Source organism: Cervus canadensis, chromosome 20 (assembly GCF_019320065.1).
Source record: "Cervus canadensis isolate Bull #8, Minnesota chromosome 20, ASM1932006v1, whole genome shotgun sequence".
In the NCBI taxonomy this organism is placed as follows: Eukaryota; Metazoa; Chordata; class Mammalia; order Artiodactyla; family Cervidae; genus Cervus; species Cervus canadensis.
In genome coordinates, this window is record NC_057405.1 from 55,740,475 (window position 1) to 55,756,874 (window position 16,400).

The 16,400-nt window shown below is 47.3% G+C and overlaps 1 protein-coding gene across 6 annotated transcripts in view; it reads right to left on the reverse strand.

Annotated features, from left to right (window-relative positions):
* The window catches only part of BEND3 (BEN domain containing 3), a 49,161-nt gene that overhangs the window by 6,181 nt on the left and 26,580 nt on the right, over positions 1-16,400 (reverse strand). For 4 of the 6 annotated variants that reach the window (XM_043439213.1, XM_043439212.1, XM_043439214.1 and 1 more), the window contains one exon: positions 8,979-14,957. In XM_043439213.1, coding sequence (XP_043295148.1) covers positions 12,708-14,957 — 2,250 coding nt within the window. In that variant the 3' untranslated portion in view covers positions 8,979-12,707. Of the gene's footprint in view, positions 1-8,978; positions 14,958-16,400 lie in introns of those variants that run through there. The other 2 variants (XR_006263933.1, XR_006263934.1) reach the window with 2 other exon arrangements.

Consider the following 16,400-nt stretch of genomic DNA (forward strand, 5'->3'; position numbering starts at 1 on the left):
TATAAAAGAGCAGAAACAAAAGCAATTCATAAAGATTTATGGAACTCTTGCAGCCCACTCTAAGATAGCTGCTTTATAATGCCAACTTGGCAAGGCCTCCTCAGTGAAAATGTGACCAACATGATGAAAAGATATGGATGTTTCTAATGCAGTGCATCTCAACCCTGTGTGATTCTGCACCCTGGGGACATCTGGCAATGCCTGGAGATATTTTTGTCTGTCACAACTGAGGGGGTAGGATGGGTATCTAGTGGGTAGAGACCAGTGATACTAAACATCCTATAGCATACAGATAGTCTCCAGACCTCAAATGTCAATGGTGCTGAGGCTGAGATATCCTGCTCTAATGAGGTGTCAAGAATTTTTGCTCCAATAGATCTGGCTTTCACAGCAATCAGAAAAGAAAAATAAAAGGTACTCCAAATCAGAAGGGAAGAAGTAAAATTGTCACTATATGCAGATGACATGATACTCTATAGAAAACCCTAAGACTTCAAACATACAACTGATAAATGAATTCAACAAGGTAGTAGTGAAGTTAAAACACACCCTCATACCATATACAAAAATAGAATGGTTTAAAGACTTAAATATAAGACATATAAGACACCACAGAACTCCTAGAAGAGAGGATAGGCAAAATATTCTCTGACATAAATCGTACCAATGTTTTCTCAATAGAAATAAAAGCAAAAATAAAAGGGACCTAATCAAACTTATAAGCTTTTGCAAACTTACAAGCAAAGAAATCCATAAAATGAAAAGACAACCTCCAGAATGGGAGACAATATTTGCAAATGATATGACCGACAAGGGCCTAATTCTCAAACAGCTCATACAACTCAATAATAATTTAAAAAAAAAAAATCCAGCCAAAAAATGGGCAGAAGACCTAAACAGGTATTTCTCCAAAGACACAGATGGTCAACTGGCACATGAAAAGATGCTCAAAACTGCTAATTATTCAGTTCAGTTCAGTCGCTCAGTCATGTCCGTCTCTTTGCGACCCCATGAACTGCAGCACGCCAGGCCTCCCTGTCCATCACACACTCCCGGAGTTTACTCAAACTCATGCCTGCATATCGAGTCGGTGATGCCATCCAGCCATCTCATCCTCTGTCATCCCCTTCTCCTCCTGCCCCCAATCCCTCCCAGCATCACGGTCTTTTCCAAGGAGTCAACTCTTCACGTGAGGTGGACAAAATATTGGAGTTTCAGCTTCAGCATCAGTCCTTCCAATGAACACCCAGGACTGATCTCCTTTAGGATGGACTGGTTGGATCTCCTTGCAGTCCAAGGGACTCTCAAGAGTCTTCTCCAACACCACAGTTCAAAAGCATCAATTTTTTGGTGCTCAGCTTTCTTCACAGTCCAACTCTCATATTCATACATGACCACTGGAAAAACCATAGCCTTGACCAGACGGACCTTTGTTGGCAAAGTAATGTCTCTGCTTTTTAATATGCTATCTAGGTTGGTCATAACTTTCCTTCCAAGGAGTAAGCGTCTTTTAATTTCATGGCTGCAGTCACCATCTGCAGTGATTTTGGAGCCAAAAAAAATAAAGTCTGACACTATTTCCACTGTCTCCCCATCTATTTCCCATGAGGTGATGGGACCAGATGCCATGATCTTAGTTTGTAGTTTTGATTTGCATTTCGCTAATTATTAGAGAAATGCAAATCAAAACTACAATGAGATATCACCTCACACAGGTCAGAACAGCTATCATCAAAAAGACTACAAGTTACAAGTGCTGGAGAGGGTGTGGAGAGATGGAAACCCTCCAACACTGTTGGTGGAAATGTAAATTGGTACAGCTACTATGGAAAACAGTATAGAGGTTCCTTTAAAAACTAGAGTTACCATCTGATCCAGCAATCCCACACCTGGGCATATATCCAGAAAAGACAACTAATTCAAAAAGATACATGGACCCCTAAGTTCAAAGCAGCATTATTTACAATAGCCAATCCATGGAAACAACCCGAGTGCCAATCAACAGATGAACAAATAAAGAGGTGGTATATATATAAAAAGGAGGGAATATTGCCATTTGCAGCAACATGGATGGACCTAGAGATTATCATACTACATGAAGTAAGAGAAAGACAAATACTATATAATTTGTATGTGGAATCTAAGAAATAATACAAATTTACAAAACAGAAACAGACTCACAGATATAGAAAACAAACTTATGGTTACCGAAGTGGGGAATAAATTAAGAGTATGGGATTAACAGATATGCTCTGCTATACATAAACAACAAGGATTTACTGAATAGCGTGGGAAGTATATTCAGTATCTTGTATAATGGGAAAGAATCTGAAAAAGTGTGTGTGTGTGTGTGTGTGTGTGTGTGTGTGTGTGTATACACACATATATAGATCCGAATCAGTTTGCTGCATATCAGAAACTAACACAGTATTGTAAATCAACTATACTTCAATGTAAAAATAGAACAAAAATTTTAAAATAGGTCTGGCTTTCTCAGCAAAGTCTGAAAATGCTTCTAGAGCATGTTTGCAGTTTTTAAAAGATGAACAATCTAAAATTATGACTATTTTGTAAAGACCCATCTAGCCCTTTTACCAGTAATGGTTAATCCTTTCAAAGAAATAGCTCTCCTCTGGGAAATGTACTGCTAATTGCAATTCTCTGCCAAATAGCATTTACTACCTATCATGGAAAATTATATAGATGGCTGGGCAATAGTTTCATCATCATTATTTTTCTTCTTTAGCATTTTGGGGATAAAAGTAGACATTTGGGGAGAAATTTTTAGGTCATAGTTTATTTGATCAATAATGATTAGGGGGGTAGAAACTTCCATTTTTCAAGAAACTAAAAAGAAGACAGATTTCCTTTAGGAAGGTGGTACATGTTCTATAAACTTTCTTACAGGGTGTGCAACATATAGGAGGCAAATAAAATGACACTCTACTAAAGTCCTGCCTTATCTTCGTTGTATATATTTTGGTTTTCTAAAAGTTACTGCCAGAATTATCAGGCAGCTTATTGACCATCTTGAGACAGTAAAAACTCCATTCAACAGACTGCAAAAAGCAGAATGTGAGCATCTCCCAAAATGCTTTCATGAGTCACAGGGTTGGCTTAAAAATCAACCACGGTAGGAGGAATTTCACCTTGGCAATCAGCAAACACCATGAACCAGGACTGATTTTTTTTCCCTTGGAGAGCGAAGTGTCACACATTTACCAACACACCCCTGGGTGGAATGGAGAGGTGCACCTATAAGAATTTCCACTGGGAGATGCTGGGGCAGCAGTCCCCACCCTCCAAGTTCTTTCAAGTTACTGTTTCTCTTCTCTTGTTCTCACATGTCCTCATCCCTTACCTTAGCCAATCATTCGGATGTGTTTAATGTATATCTTTTTGTTTCCATTCTTGTGAAATGTGCTTTGTTGTTTTGTGCACATATATTTATGTTTCATAAGTGACATTACAATATATTTCATTTTGTGTCTTACTTTCTCCACTCAGATCCATCCATGGCACTCTAGGTGCAGATGATCCATCGCTTCTCACTCCTTTGCTGCCTAATAAATACAGAAGAGCATCGACTACATTTTGCCCACCCACTCTCCCAGTGACATTCTCCCATCTGACTCCCTTCACCACAAAAAACACAGCACTGTTTCTTCTTCAGGACATCTGCGCCTCTCACCAGTGACACCCAAAGTGACTAAAGACGCACAGCCTCACTTAGCCCCTGGCATGACCCAGCTTTCTGATTTCTGCTAGTCTAATTATGAGGGTAAAAAGATGTATTAATAGTCTGACATACACTTTTCTTTTTTTTTTTAACTTATAGTATTTTATTCATTTTCATAGTTTTACAGTATTAGTAAAAATAATGGCCATTATAAATAAGTATAAAACAGAAGTTGATGAAAAAATAACCCCAAGTCTTCCTTGACTCCCACCCTCCCACCAAAAAACTAGCTAGTATATGGCAAATATCCTTTTCACACATTATCTTTAGGCATATATTCACTTTGTAGTGGTGGATGGTTTAGTCGCTAAGTCGTGTCTGACTCTTGTGATCCCACGGACTGTAGCCTGCCAGGCTCCTCTGTCCATGGAGTTTTCCAGGCAAGATTACTGGAGTGGGTTGCCATTTCCTTCTCCATACACTCTTCTTAAGAGTGCTTCTGCCTGTGCTTCTGCCTTTTGGTACCTGCTACTGCCCAATGTGTGTTTAGCATTTCTCTGAGGGCTCTGAAATTGGACAAAACTCTCTGAGACTGCCATTCATCTCTCCCCTCAAAGATACACTTGCTGGCCCTTTTTTTTTGTTTCAAGTTTTGGGGTTTTTTTTGTTGTTGTTGTTTGGTTTTAGTTAACAGATCAGGCACATCAAAAGAAGAATGGTGAAAGTCAACAATTTTACAAGATCCTGAGGGCAGGATCACTCACAATGCACTTGATTCCCTTGTAGAGAGGTCAACAGCATTCAATGGAACTTTGATGCTGGGACTTTTTTCTTAAACCTAGGGAGACCTTCCCCAAGGTGGACAAGTGAAAGCCTAAAGACTTCAAAGTAGAATAGCATGTGTCTAAAATGGGCAAGTTCTGTTTAGAGATCTGTACTGGTAAAGCCCATTTCTGGAACCCCACTCAGAGGGGTTACTTAGATACTTCCCCACAGAATGTGTAGGGAATTTTCTTTAGGATTGTAGGAGAAAATCCCTTAACTTTTGATTCTCACATAAGATAAAAGTGAGGCTACAATAATAGCTGCCAACTCTTTGGATTCAAGAAAATAGTATTAATTACGTGAAGACAAGGCAGGCACCACCATATGCCGAAGTATATGCCTTGTCATGCCTGACACTGTGCCTGCACTGAGATTTCAGCTAATCAGATACAGTGGGGAGATCTGGGTTTAATACATCATGTCGGAAATAAATACTTAGCAACTCTGTCTCAGCCCTGAGAGCCAGGAGAGTCAGGAACCTGCATTCCGGCAGCTGTGCCTCCTGCCACGGTCTCAGCTGTCTACATGGGGCAGAGCCAAGGTCCTCAGTCTGCTTAAACCCATGTGCATCTTGAAAATCAACTGAAGGCAAGAGACATTAGGTTTTGTGCCATTAACGATCAGAACCTTCTCTCCAAGCTCAAACAGGCTTCTTACCTACGAACTAATGAGACTTGTTTGAATCATGGAACTGTGCTCAGGAGATAGCAGGTGTTACAAATATTTTTGCTAAATGAATGAACTTCTTTTAGAGGTAGAGGTGATTCTTAACTGCATTCCTTGTTCTATCTCCTGTGGCACTGAGAGGTTTCCCGAGTCCGATACTCTGACTGGGGCAGATCCAGGAGCTCAGAGACTGTGAACAGTCAGCAAAACCCCAAGTTAAATGATGGGGGACCACCAGGCAGACAGACAAACAGATTTACTCTGCATAGCTACACAAGTGGCAGCATGGAAATCAAGAGCACAAACTTTGGAGTCGGCCTGGCCATCATTAGAGGCCCCCGGCTCTGCCAGCCATGTGACTTTGACCAAATTAATCTCTAAAAGCATCCCCATCTGTAGGGTGGGGAATACAAATATCTATCCCACCGGGTTTCTGTGAGGAATAAATGGAATAACGTATGTCACATCCCTAGCACATTCCTGACCCACTGCAGGCGCTCAGGAAATGGGAGCTCTTACGGAAAACAGAACTCCCTGTAATTTGGGGCCCCACTGTCACTTCTGAATACACAGCTGTCACACTGCAGGAGACCCTGGAAGGAGAAGATATGGCATTCCACGTTCTCAACCTCTGCTGAAGACATGTTCACCATCTGGACTACACACTTTAGAAGGATGAACAAATTTCCACTCCTTAAAATAAAGTCAACAGACAGGCTTCCCTCTGCAGAAATGTTCTGGCACCAGCCACCACATTTGGCCCTGATGCTGAAACATTTGTAAAGCTGCCTCTTTCCACTGACCTGAAAGCTACGTGATGGCAAGGTGACTAGAACACCAGCGGAGGAGGGGAGCCTTGCTGGGCAGAGGAGGCAGAGTTCAATACGAATGTATCAGAACTGAGTATTCCCCTCCCTATTCAGAACAGGTGAAGGGTTTTTTCTTTTCTTACTGATCCAAGGGCAATTCAGTGAAGACAAAGTCCTTCAGCCCCGGACTGCTTCTGCAGCTTCACGAAACTCCTCCTCCTCTAGTTCCAGCCTTCATTGGCCTCCTTTAATTGTTTCCTAAGAGGTTCTTCTTGCACCCCAAAGCTTGTTTGCATGCTGAACTTTTCACCTAGTTAATTCCTCATTCTCAAATCTAGGCTAGCCATCCAGTTCCTTGGGGAAGTTTTCCCCGATGACTCCACCAAGGACCAGTCACCCTGGTTTCATAGTATTAAGGACCCCCTCATTAACAAACTTATAGTTTGTAATTTTTAAAAAGTCAATTCTATTTGAACACAATAGGAAACCACTTAGTTCAGCTCAGATCTAGCTCTACTAAGTGTAAAGCTTTCCATTTCTGGGATGTACACAGTGTATTTTTTGAAATTACATGTTTCTGCAGCCTTTGGACATCAACACCAGGCACCATCTCATTAGAGGGGGGAACTTCCTAGAAATTCAGATTCTCAGGGCCCACCGTGAGAATTCAGGTTCCAACAGACTGAGAACCTCTGGCAGATGGGGCCCCATGACCTGGTTAAATGTGAAATCTGGTGGGTCTGCCCCTTAATGGATGCTGTTGGAGTCCCACCCAGATCCCCTTTGCTGGCACACCCACTCCCTCACTGTTGAGGGCCAGCTAACCACTCACAATGGCCCTTCTGGAACACTGCCCTTGGCAGAGGGAGCCACCCTGCCAGGCCAACTACCCCTTCCCTGACGGAGACCTCAATGACCAACTGGCCCCTTTGCTTCAGCTGGTACTAATTCTACAAAACAGTTCATGTTTTAGGGCCTCACAGTGGATGGCAATGAGCCTGGACTGCAGAGACCACACTCTTGCTTCTGGCCTTCCCTGGCCCCGTTCTGCTTCTCGCGCACCTTTTCTCCTGGAAGCAGGTCCTCAATCAACTGCACAAAAACCCTAGTCTCAGACTCTGCTCCTGAGGAATCCGATCCGTGGCAATTACTTTCATAATCTCAAAAAATTTACTCTTACCAGAACATGTCTGTCCACAAATGGCCACAATTATCTCACCCAGGGCAATGTGAGAGCCAGCACCCATATCTAAAATCAGACAAACTAGTTTCAGGTCTGAACCTCTGTGTTTTATATTGCATGCGGCTCAGGGGGTGTTTAGCTTCTGAGATGGTGTGGTGCACACACAGGCAGACTCAAATCTTGGCACCGCAGTTTGTGTGGACCACTTCCTGCTTCCTCACCACAAAACGGAAACAGCAACATTGCCCAAGACACGGAGTTTTTACAAGAATTAAATGAGATGGTACACATACTTTTCAGGGCCTTAGCTTTAACAGGCTTAATTAGGGAACTTACCTCACAGGGCTTCTGAGATCCTCACCAGCTATGATCCAGGAGAAACTCTCAGCAGTGTGCCTGGCATGCGGTATACACTCAGGTAGGCCCAACATTGCCATCCAAGCAAGTGGGCGATGAATGTTCGTGTCTTTCCCATAACTGGTTTGGGGATTTTAGATTTCTTTGGAAGTTCAGTGTCCACTGCATCTCACCATTCCAATAATCAGAATAATCTGGTATGGAGTTCTTATTTCGGAGAACTGGCTTTTACAAGTAAGCCCACTGAAATTCTCTATTACCGTTATTTGCAAGACAGCAACAGCAAAGAGCTCAGCTTTTTATTGAGCCTGTCTCTAAAGAGGTTTAGTCAAAACGACCGAAGCCCCGGGTCATCATCACACTCCTCAGATTCCTCTTTGTTTTCACTTCCTTCTCCTCAGCCGGGGCAGCAGGGGTGGAGGGGTGAGACCTCCTGGCGGGCAGGCCCGCAGCCCCCACACCGCAGATGAGGCACCCAATATTGACACTGGCCAGAGCCTCTGCAAACAAGCCTGGCCAGAAAGGCTCCCCGTTTACACGCCGCTCTAATGAGGGCACTGACCTTACCCTCAGGGACGGTCACCTCACCCACCTCACCGTTCCCGTGCAGGCTGAGGCGAACAGATGCCAGTGAGCTCAGTGGACCAGGCCATGCGGCGGACGGGGGCGGCCGCACGCCGTCTTACTCGCGGATGGACCCACCACCTTAGAGGCAGCTGAAGAACCGGACTTTTTTTTTTTCCTTCTGGTCGAAAACAAAGATACATACGGCCAGAAAGGATCTAAAGAAATTCGCCTTCAAGTCTTGTTTCAGCTTGCTTATGGAGTAAATCAGGCTCCAGTCCCCACCAGCCCTGACCTGCGCACGGCTGCCCGCACAGGTGTGCGCGCTCCGGGCCGAGCGCTCGCTCGCTCGCTGTGGGAAGCGCGCTCCAGTCACAGGCCACGACGCACCCTACACCACGTGACCCCCAGGGCTAAAAAATGCTTGGTAGCTTGATATTATTTTTACTAAGAAATATTACTGTGATTTATAATTCGCCAATGAGGCAAGAGAAGAACATGCATCCTTTTGTTATCAGTTAATAACAGGTTTGCCTTGAGAAACTAAATCCCATTTAATCCAAAGTGGAAAAGAAAGAGTGAGCTGAAACTCCTCCAGTTTGGCAACAGGGCGGGTCTGGCAGCCAACCAGGGAAGGGAAGGTCAGTTGTGCCTCTACTGCATGGCTGGGAAGCGGTTTGTGTAAGAAATGCGCTAGGACTTATTTGGTGACGTCTCAGTCATTCAGCTGTGACAGACTGCACCCCGACACCCAGAGTGTGGAAGCCCGAGAAGCCGTGGTTCCCCGAGTGCCCCTGCCCTCCCCTGGGAGCGGGTGGTGAAGCCCCACGCAGACAAATAGACCCATACGTTCCCAGAGACCTCTGCCCTAAGAAAAGAAGATGTTAAGAGACCGTATTTTTATAACATTTTATGTAACTCATAAAACAGTGCTTGTATAAAAATTCACACAGTTGCTAGAGAGCATACAATTTCCAAAAAATGTCCTGGGTTTTTGTTACATTCAGTTTTCTAAGGGTGCACTCAAATCAATGGTAAAATGCAGACATTATGCAATGTTTCATTATCTTTGGTAAAACTATTCTCATTATTTTGTCTCCTCACAGTATTAACTCTGATATCCACTTTGCGCAGGGTCTGCTATCACTAGGATGTCAGAAAAACATTAAGGCTGGATCTACAAGAGACACGTATCTCTGAATGACATTAAGAGTCCCTTGGCCCAGGGACCACTTCTTTTCTTTTTTTGCCCTATAGCATGTGAGATCTTAGTTCCCTGACCAGGGATAGAAGCCGTGCCCCCTGCAGCGGAAGCACGGAGTGGTAACCACTGGACCACCAGGGAAGTCCCACCACTTCATAGCATCTCTCTCCATGGTGAGGCAGGGTTAAGAGCTCAATGGCCTCCAATCTGAGGTCTCGAGACCCTCCTCCTCGATCAGGCAAGAAGTAAACATTTGGGGCAAAGGTGGAAAATGAAGCCATGTCTGCAGGAACCCAAGTGGCCATACTATGGTGTGGTCAGGCCAGTGACTCTTAGCATTTAAACAGTTAATCTGCTTACCACTAAGTAGATCCCATTGGTTGGTTGATGATTGCTGCTGATGTGGTAACCCCTCCCACCAAACTTAAAAAGCAAGGAAGGGTGGGGTCCAACACTGAGGGGGAGGGGCACACTAACACCCATGACACCGGGTACAATTTTATTCCCTGTCAAACCTGTGTTGTCATGGAGACACAGCCAAAGTGAACGGAAGCAGGGTTAGAACACTCAGTACATTCATGACTATCTTCGTACATTCTTTTAAAACTCACTAACAGAAAAACAAGGGACACTACCACCTATTGTGACGTGCTATTTTACTCAACATCAGAATGTGTCTGTGCTACTTCTGGATGTGAGGGAGAAAAAAATTCCCCAAACACAAACAAGTATTAACAAAAATCAAAGAATTTAGATGCGGAGGGAGTAGGGGTTTTGCCAACAGATTTTATGGAAAACATTAAATTTTGAAAAAAATTTAGATATTTTATAATTCTATTGCTTCATGTAAAAAAAAAAAAAAGCCCCTGGAGCCCACCTGTATGGCTGGAGGCTGAGGACACCACACAGACACAGGGCCTGCAGGTGGTTCCTGGTGAGTCAGTCCAGAGAGACAAGATACAGCTCACACAGAGAGCGTCCACCTCTCTTCACTGGAAGGGACTCTGAGATTTGGGGGAAGAAGCCCCATGCAGGAAAAGTATTAAAGAAACCATCAAAACACGGTTTCCAAAAACTGAACATGCTCTAGGTTATAAAGAGATATATTTAATTCCTAGAACCTGTTGACGTCTCTATTGTGGGTAGACAGGATGATTAAAAAAAAAAATTATTAAATGATTGTGCTTCTGAAGTTGCAGGGTCACATTCCACCCTCTAGAAAGCAGGGCAATTTTCACATGGCTTGGAATCCTCTTGGATACATCCTAGAGACCAGAACAAATTCCACAGCACCCTCCCACCCGCAGGACTGGTGAAGGAGAGAGCCACTGCCATCTTTGGGTGTGTGCACGCACATGCACGCAGGCATGCATTTGTGTGCTGGAGAGACTAAGGCATAGAGAAAGGCCCAGGAGAGGGGAAAGTGAGTCTCCGGCTGCTCCAGTCCTCCTCCTTTCCAGGCACAAAGAGGTTGAGCTTGTTATTCATGTCGGTCCCCTTCATCTCACTTCAGTTTTTTACTAAGAAATGTGTGTGTACACATGTATGTGGGTGGGTGAGAGAGAGTCATTAAGTCCCTGTGTGTTTCCAAACTGTAATAATTTAGGTCCGCAGTTACAACGGAAATAATCTGTAAATGACATTTAAAAGCAAATTTATCAAAGTTAGATCGGCAACTTCACACTGCTCAGAATCCTGTCATTAAAAAAAAAAAAAAGGCTGTGAGTGCAGGCAAAGTTCCATCATACAGTCACTAAAGCTGAAGTCCTTATCTGTATGAAGAGAATTCACAGATTGTTTCTATTATTTCTGCATTTTAAGGTAGCAAAATATTAAGCCATTAGGTTATTAAATTAACATTCCACAAGGGTTTTTACGACTACCCTGTGTGATTCATCAATTTATTTTCTAGCTTTCTGGTATGATGTATTGGTTTAGACTGTTCCCTTTCCCTCTTAGGCACTAGCCCCCAAAGTCAGGTAGGTAAAAGTATTGTTTTTACATTAAGGACTTTACCTGTTGGGGAGTTTCCTGGTTGGAATCCTGGAGAGCATGCCACTGGCCTGGAGCAGTGTGACCTTCCCAACCAGGGAAGAGAAAAGAGGTGTCTCATCCTGAGGCCGAGGGACCGGCCAGATGTAGGAGAGCAGGACCTTCTGGGGGCCCAAAGGGAAAGCTCTGAGTGGAGCCCGGAAAGGGATACGGGAGCCCTATTTCAGATGGCCTGTGTCCTTCCAACACCAGGTATCCTCAAGAGAGCCCATGGTTCAGGCCCGGCCCTGAGGAACAAGGGTGTGTACTGACTGCAGGAGCCGACACTGAGGTGTGGTGAAGCCACCATACAGCTCCCAGAACCTGGGTTTTATACAAATACACACACGCAAAGTAAACAGTTCTTGGTGAGCCCAATGGGGCCCATCCTTAAACAAGAAGCCAAATATCCACACACAGTTTTCCGAGGAAATGTGTTTGTCCCTCTAACCAGCATCCTTGTATAGGAAGGAAAGAGGGCAGTGGAAGGACACAGCTCAAATGAAGACATTGTGACGTGTTTCCACATCTATCTACATTCATATCACCGTCATCACCATCCAGTGTTCTCGTCTACAGGGTGAGCACAACATTCTTACTGGCGCAGCAGTGAGACAGGCCAGGCCAGGCCGTCCCCATAGCCCCTTCCTCGGCACCACAGTGGGGGGGAGAGTGCCACTGACTGTGGTCAGAAAGGACACCGAACTACTCCATCCCCTTCACTGCCATCCAAGAGGCGTCCTGACTCTTCCAGAATCCGATGTACTAATAAAAGACAAGGTCAGTAAAATCCGTCTCTATGCCACCTGAAGCCATCAGCCATCATGCATGAACATGGCACTTCTAAAAATTTCATATATCTGAAACCATCTTAAAAAAAAATTCCCAGTGACTGAAGTCATCTTACAGTACTTCATCTCAAATATTAAAAAAAAAATTTTTTTGAGTAAAATGGCCTCCACAGAGCCCAATGATTTTCTCAAAAAGGGTTTCTTTTTAATTTAAAAAAAAAAAAAATTTTTTTTTTATAAAAATGGAAGATGTAAAATGTGGGAAGAGGAACAAGAAGGTTGTTTGATTTGCATTTCAAATAGTGAGGGGACCGGGAGGACGCTGCCGAGGAGAGGGAACCCTGACTCCTGAGGCCCCTCTGCCCTCGCAGCTCTGCTCTCCCCAGACTCTGGCTGCATCACCAGGAACACAGGACAAAAGTCGTAAGTACAAGAGACCAAATGCGAGGCTTCTTTGTCGTGGCCGTGGCCGGCTGGGCGAGCGCGTGTGCAAATGCAGCAGGCCCCGCCGCGCCGATATAAGGTGCGCGGCTGTGGACGCGGCTCGGGCTCGTGGTGGTGGGGGGGAGGGGGCGACGCTCAGTGCCCCACGCACCCCTCACTTCTCCACCTTCTTGGCTTTCTTCAGGATGTCGCATTTCTTTCTGTTGGGGCGGCGGCAGCGTTCGTCGATGCTCGGGATACATTCGTAGTGCCACACCTCCTCCATCTTCTCCACCGGGTACACGGCCTCCACGTAGTGGCGGATGAGCCGCAAGCGTGTGGGGTCCAGCTGCTTCTTGTTGCAGGCCCCGGAGTGGTTGTACTGCAGCCGCAGGTTCTCGGCGGTGAAGAGTTCTGGGAAGAGCCTGACGAGCAGCCGCGCGGCGAAGTTGCCCACGGACAGGCTCTGCTGCACGATCTCGCGCACTTCCTTGTCGGACAGCAGGTACGGCGAAGGCACCGGGAAGTCGGGCGAGGGCACCACCAGCTCGTCCAGGGGGATCTTGCAGAAGTCCTTGCTGCTCCTTTCGGGGGGCAGCGGGGGCCCCTCAAATTCCTCCCGGAACCGCTCGGGGTTGATTGCATAGCTGGCCAGGTCCCTGCACTCAGGGCCCGGCACGTGGACCTTGCGCTGCTGCTGGTAGGAGCGCCGCTGCTCCGTGTCCCGGCGCCGGCAGCGCTCGTCCAGCTTGCCCACGAACTCCAGTGTCCAGACACGGTCATTCTTGGCCCGTGGGTAGAGCAGCTGCACGTAGTGGCGGATGAGCTTGATACGGGACGGGTCCAGCTGCTTCTTGCCCAGGGAGCCGCTGCAGTTGTACTGCTTGCGCAGGTTCTCGTGGGTGAAGAGCTCCGGGAACAGGTGCACCAGCAGGCGCGAGGCAAAGTTGCCGATGGACAAGCTGCTCTCGTAGATGCTGCGCAGCTGCTCCTTGCTCAGCAGGCAGTCGGCGCCCGGCACTTCGAAGTCAGGCTGCGGGATCTCCAGCTTGTCGAAGTCGATGGGCACCAGCCAGATCTTCTTGGACCGCCGGCCGGGCCGCTCGCCCTCGAAGCTGTCTTCCACCTTGACCACGGAGATGTCATCGGGCAGGCTGCATGAGTCGTAGCAGTCATCTCGCGGGGGCTCGCCCTCGCTGCCCGCGTCCAGCCCCAGGCCCTCCAGCTCGTCGTTGATGCGCTGGGCACACTGCTGCAGCCAGGCCTCCTCCTCCTGCATGTCGGGGAAGTAGATCTCCGTGTAGTTGCGGATGATCTGCAGCCGCTGCGGGTCCAGCTCCTGCTTGCCGCCATCCCCGTAGCAGCTGTACTGCTCGCCCAGCTTCCGGTGGTCGAAGAGCTCGGGGAACAGCCGGTGCAGAAGGAAGACCGCGAATTCGCCGGGGGATGAGGCCTCGTCCAGGAACTCGGTGAGGTCCTGCGTGTCCACCACATGGTCAGAGGCGATGGTGCTGCTGCGGTCCAGGGACAGGGCCTCCTCCTGCTCCTTGCTGTCCAGGAAGTGGCCAGCGTCCACCTGAGGCTCGGCCTCGAAGAAGCCAGACACCTGGCCGCTGGGCTGGCTGTCCTCCATCTCCCGCTGGGCCCAGAAACGGCTGAAGAAGTCGTTGAGCTGGGGCAGGCACTCGGCCTGCCACACGGCTGTGTCCTTCACCGACGGGTAGTAGACCTCCACGTAGTTCCGGATGAGCTGCAGGTGCAGCGACTCCAGCTTCCGCTTGGCCGCGAAGCCGCAGGCACCACAGCCCCGGGAGAAGTCCACGTCGCTGAAGAGCTCTGGGAAAAGCTGCACCAGCAGGCGGCAGGCCAGGTCGCCGCCCGAAAGGCTCTGGTCCACGATCTGCTTGAGCTCAGCCGCCGTGAGCTGATACTCGGGTGGCGGCTGGAACTTGGCCACCATCTCAGTGGGGCTCACCTGCTTCTTGATGCGGCTCACCTCCAGGGAGAGCAGGTCCACCTTGCTATGCAGCTGCGACATGTTGGAGGAGAGCGTGTTGAGCATGTAGAACATCTTCTGGATGAGAAAGTAGATGTTGGGGTCGCTGTCGGTGGCTGCTGCAGGGCCACCAGTGTCCCGCTTCTGTGTCTCGTTCAGGAGCCGCAGTGGTGAGGGGCTGTTGCTGGGGTTCACCTTCTCCGAGAGCTCATAGGTGTTGAGCATGTCCCCTGAGGGAGGGTTCTTCTTCTCCATGATCTTGTGTGAGATGCCGTACAGAGGCTTCTTGTAGGAGGGTGTGCTCACGTCGTGGCTGGGATCCTCCTCGCCTGGCCACACGGAGCCCAAGTTCTTGCCCCGGCCTGCCGGCTCCCCGTTGCCCTGGCAGGGCGAGCTGTTCTCCCGGTTCCGCATGCCTGCTAGGAGCGCCTGGAAGACAAAAGGTACGTCAGGTGGGGGTTCTGATCTATGTCACACACAGAGGGAGCCAGGTCAACCTCAGGAGCCTATGAGAAAGTGCTTCCCTTGCCTGGGAACCATTCTGTGGGTCCAGAACACACCATTAACACAAACCTGCATCCCAGGGCCAAACTTGCTTGCTCTCCCTAATCCCTGAGAGGCTCAGGCTGGACCCTGGAGGCTTTCAATTCCTGTAGGACACCATGCCTGAACTTCCTGTCCATAGACCGAGCACAGATGCTGACGAGGCCTAGCGAGAGCCCATGAGGGATGGGAGAGAGACCCCAGGAACAGGAAGTGCTCCTGTGGCAGCCTGGCTACGGACAGGTCACCTCACTGCCCTGACTGCTCTAAGACAGGCAGGAGTCCTGCCAACGGCATCTACAGAAAGCGCAGCCTACCGCCCAGTTTGCAGACTCTAGGAGAGCAGGCGTCTCTACTCTGGACAGCTCCCAAGATGCACGGTGCTGAGCATGGATGAACTAGAATCTAGAGAGCCATAGTCAGCTGCCAGCTCTACCAATGCCTGGAGTCATGTCTTATTTCAGGCAGAAAAGGCCCAGAATTGCTCCAAGCCTAGCCAACTGCGGATTCCGTGAAGTGATGAGGCCTCCTGGGTTTCTAAGTCTCAGTCTCCTAGTTCCAGCAGCCCTTCTCAATCAGAACTGCCGAAGAGTTTTAAGCCCCAGCTCCTAAATTACCCACTGTGTGTAATGAATTAACACCTTTCCTATGCATCTAGAAAGGTACTTTTGATGCTTTCTCCAGCCTTGTTCAATAGAAGACAGTGAGAGAATTAATGATTTCAGGAATTATCTCCTCAACTTGCCCATTTGACATACTTTGCAGGTCCACTCTCAATGTACTCCCAGGGCCTGTTCCAAGATACCAAAGCTTGAGTCCAAGCTTCATACCAGAAGGCAACTGCCCTGACCATTTGGGATCCCAGAGTCCTCACTGCTTTCATTAGTGGTTTTCCCTATTGCTAGGCCCTGGATGGTTTAAGAGGTTTACTGACATATATATGGACAAATGATTTTCAACACAGGTTCAAAGGCTTCAGTAGAGAAAGGAGAATCTTTTCAACAAATGATGCTAGAAATATTGGACATACATGTGTAAAAAAAAAAAAAGGAAAAAACTTTCATTCTATATGTATCATATAAAAAATTAACTAAAAAATGGATCATGGATGTAAAAATAAAAACTAACTTAAAATTCTGGGCTTCCCTTGTAGCTCACTTGGTAAAGAATCCACCTGCAATGTGGGAGACCTGGGTTGGATCCCTGGGTTAGGAAGACCCCCTGGAGAAGGGAAAGGCTACCCATTCCAGTATTCTGGTCTGGAGAATTCCATGGACTGTATAGTTGATGGGGTCGCAAAGAGTCGGACATGACTGAGCGACTTTCACT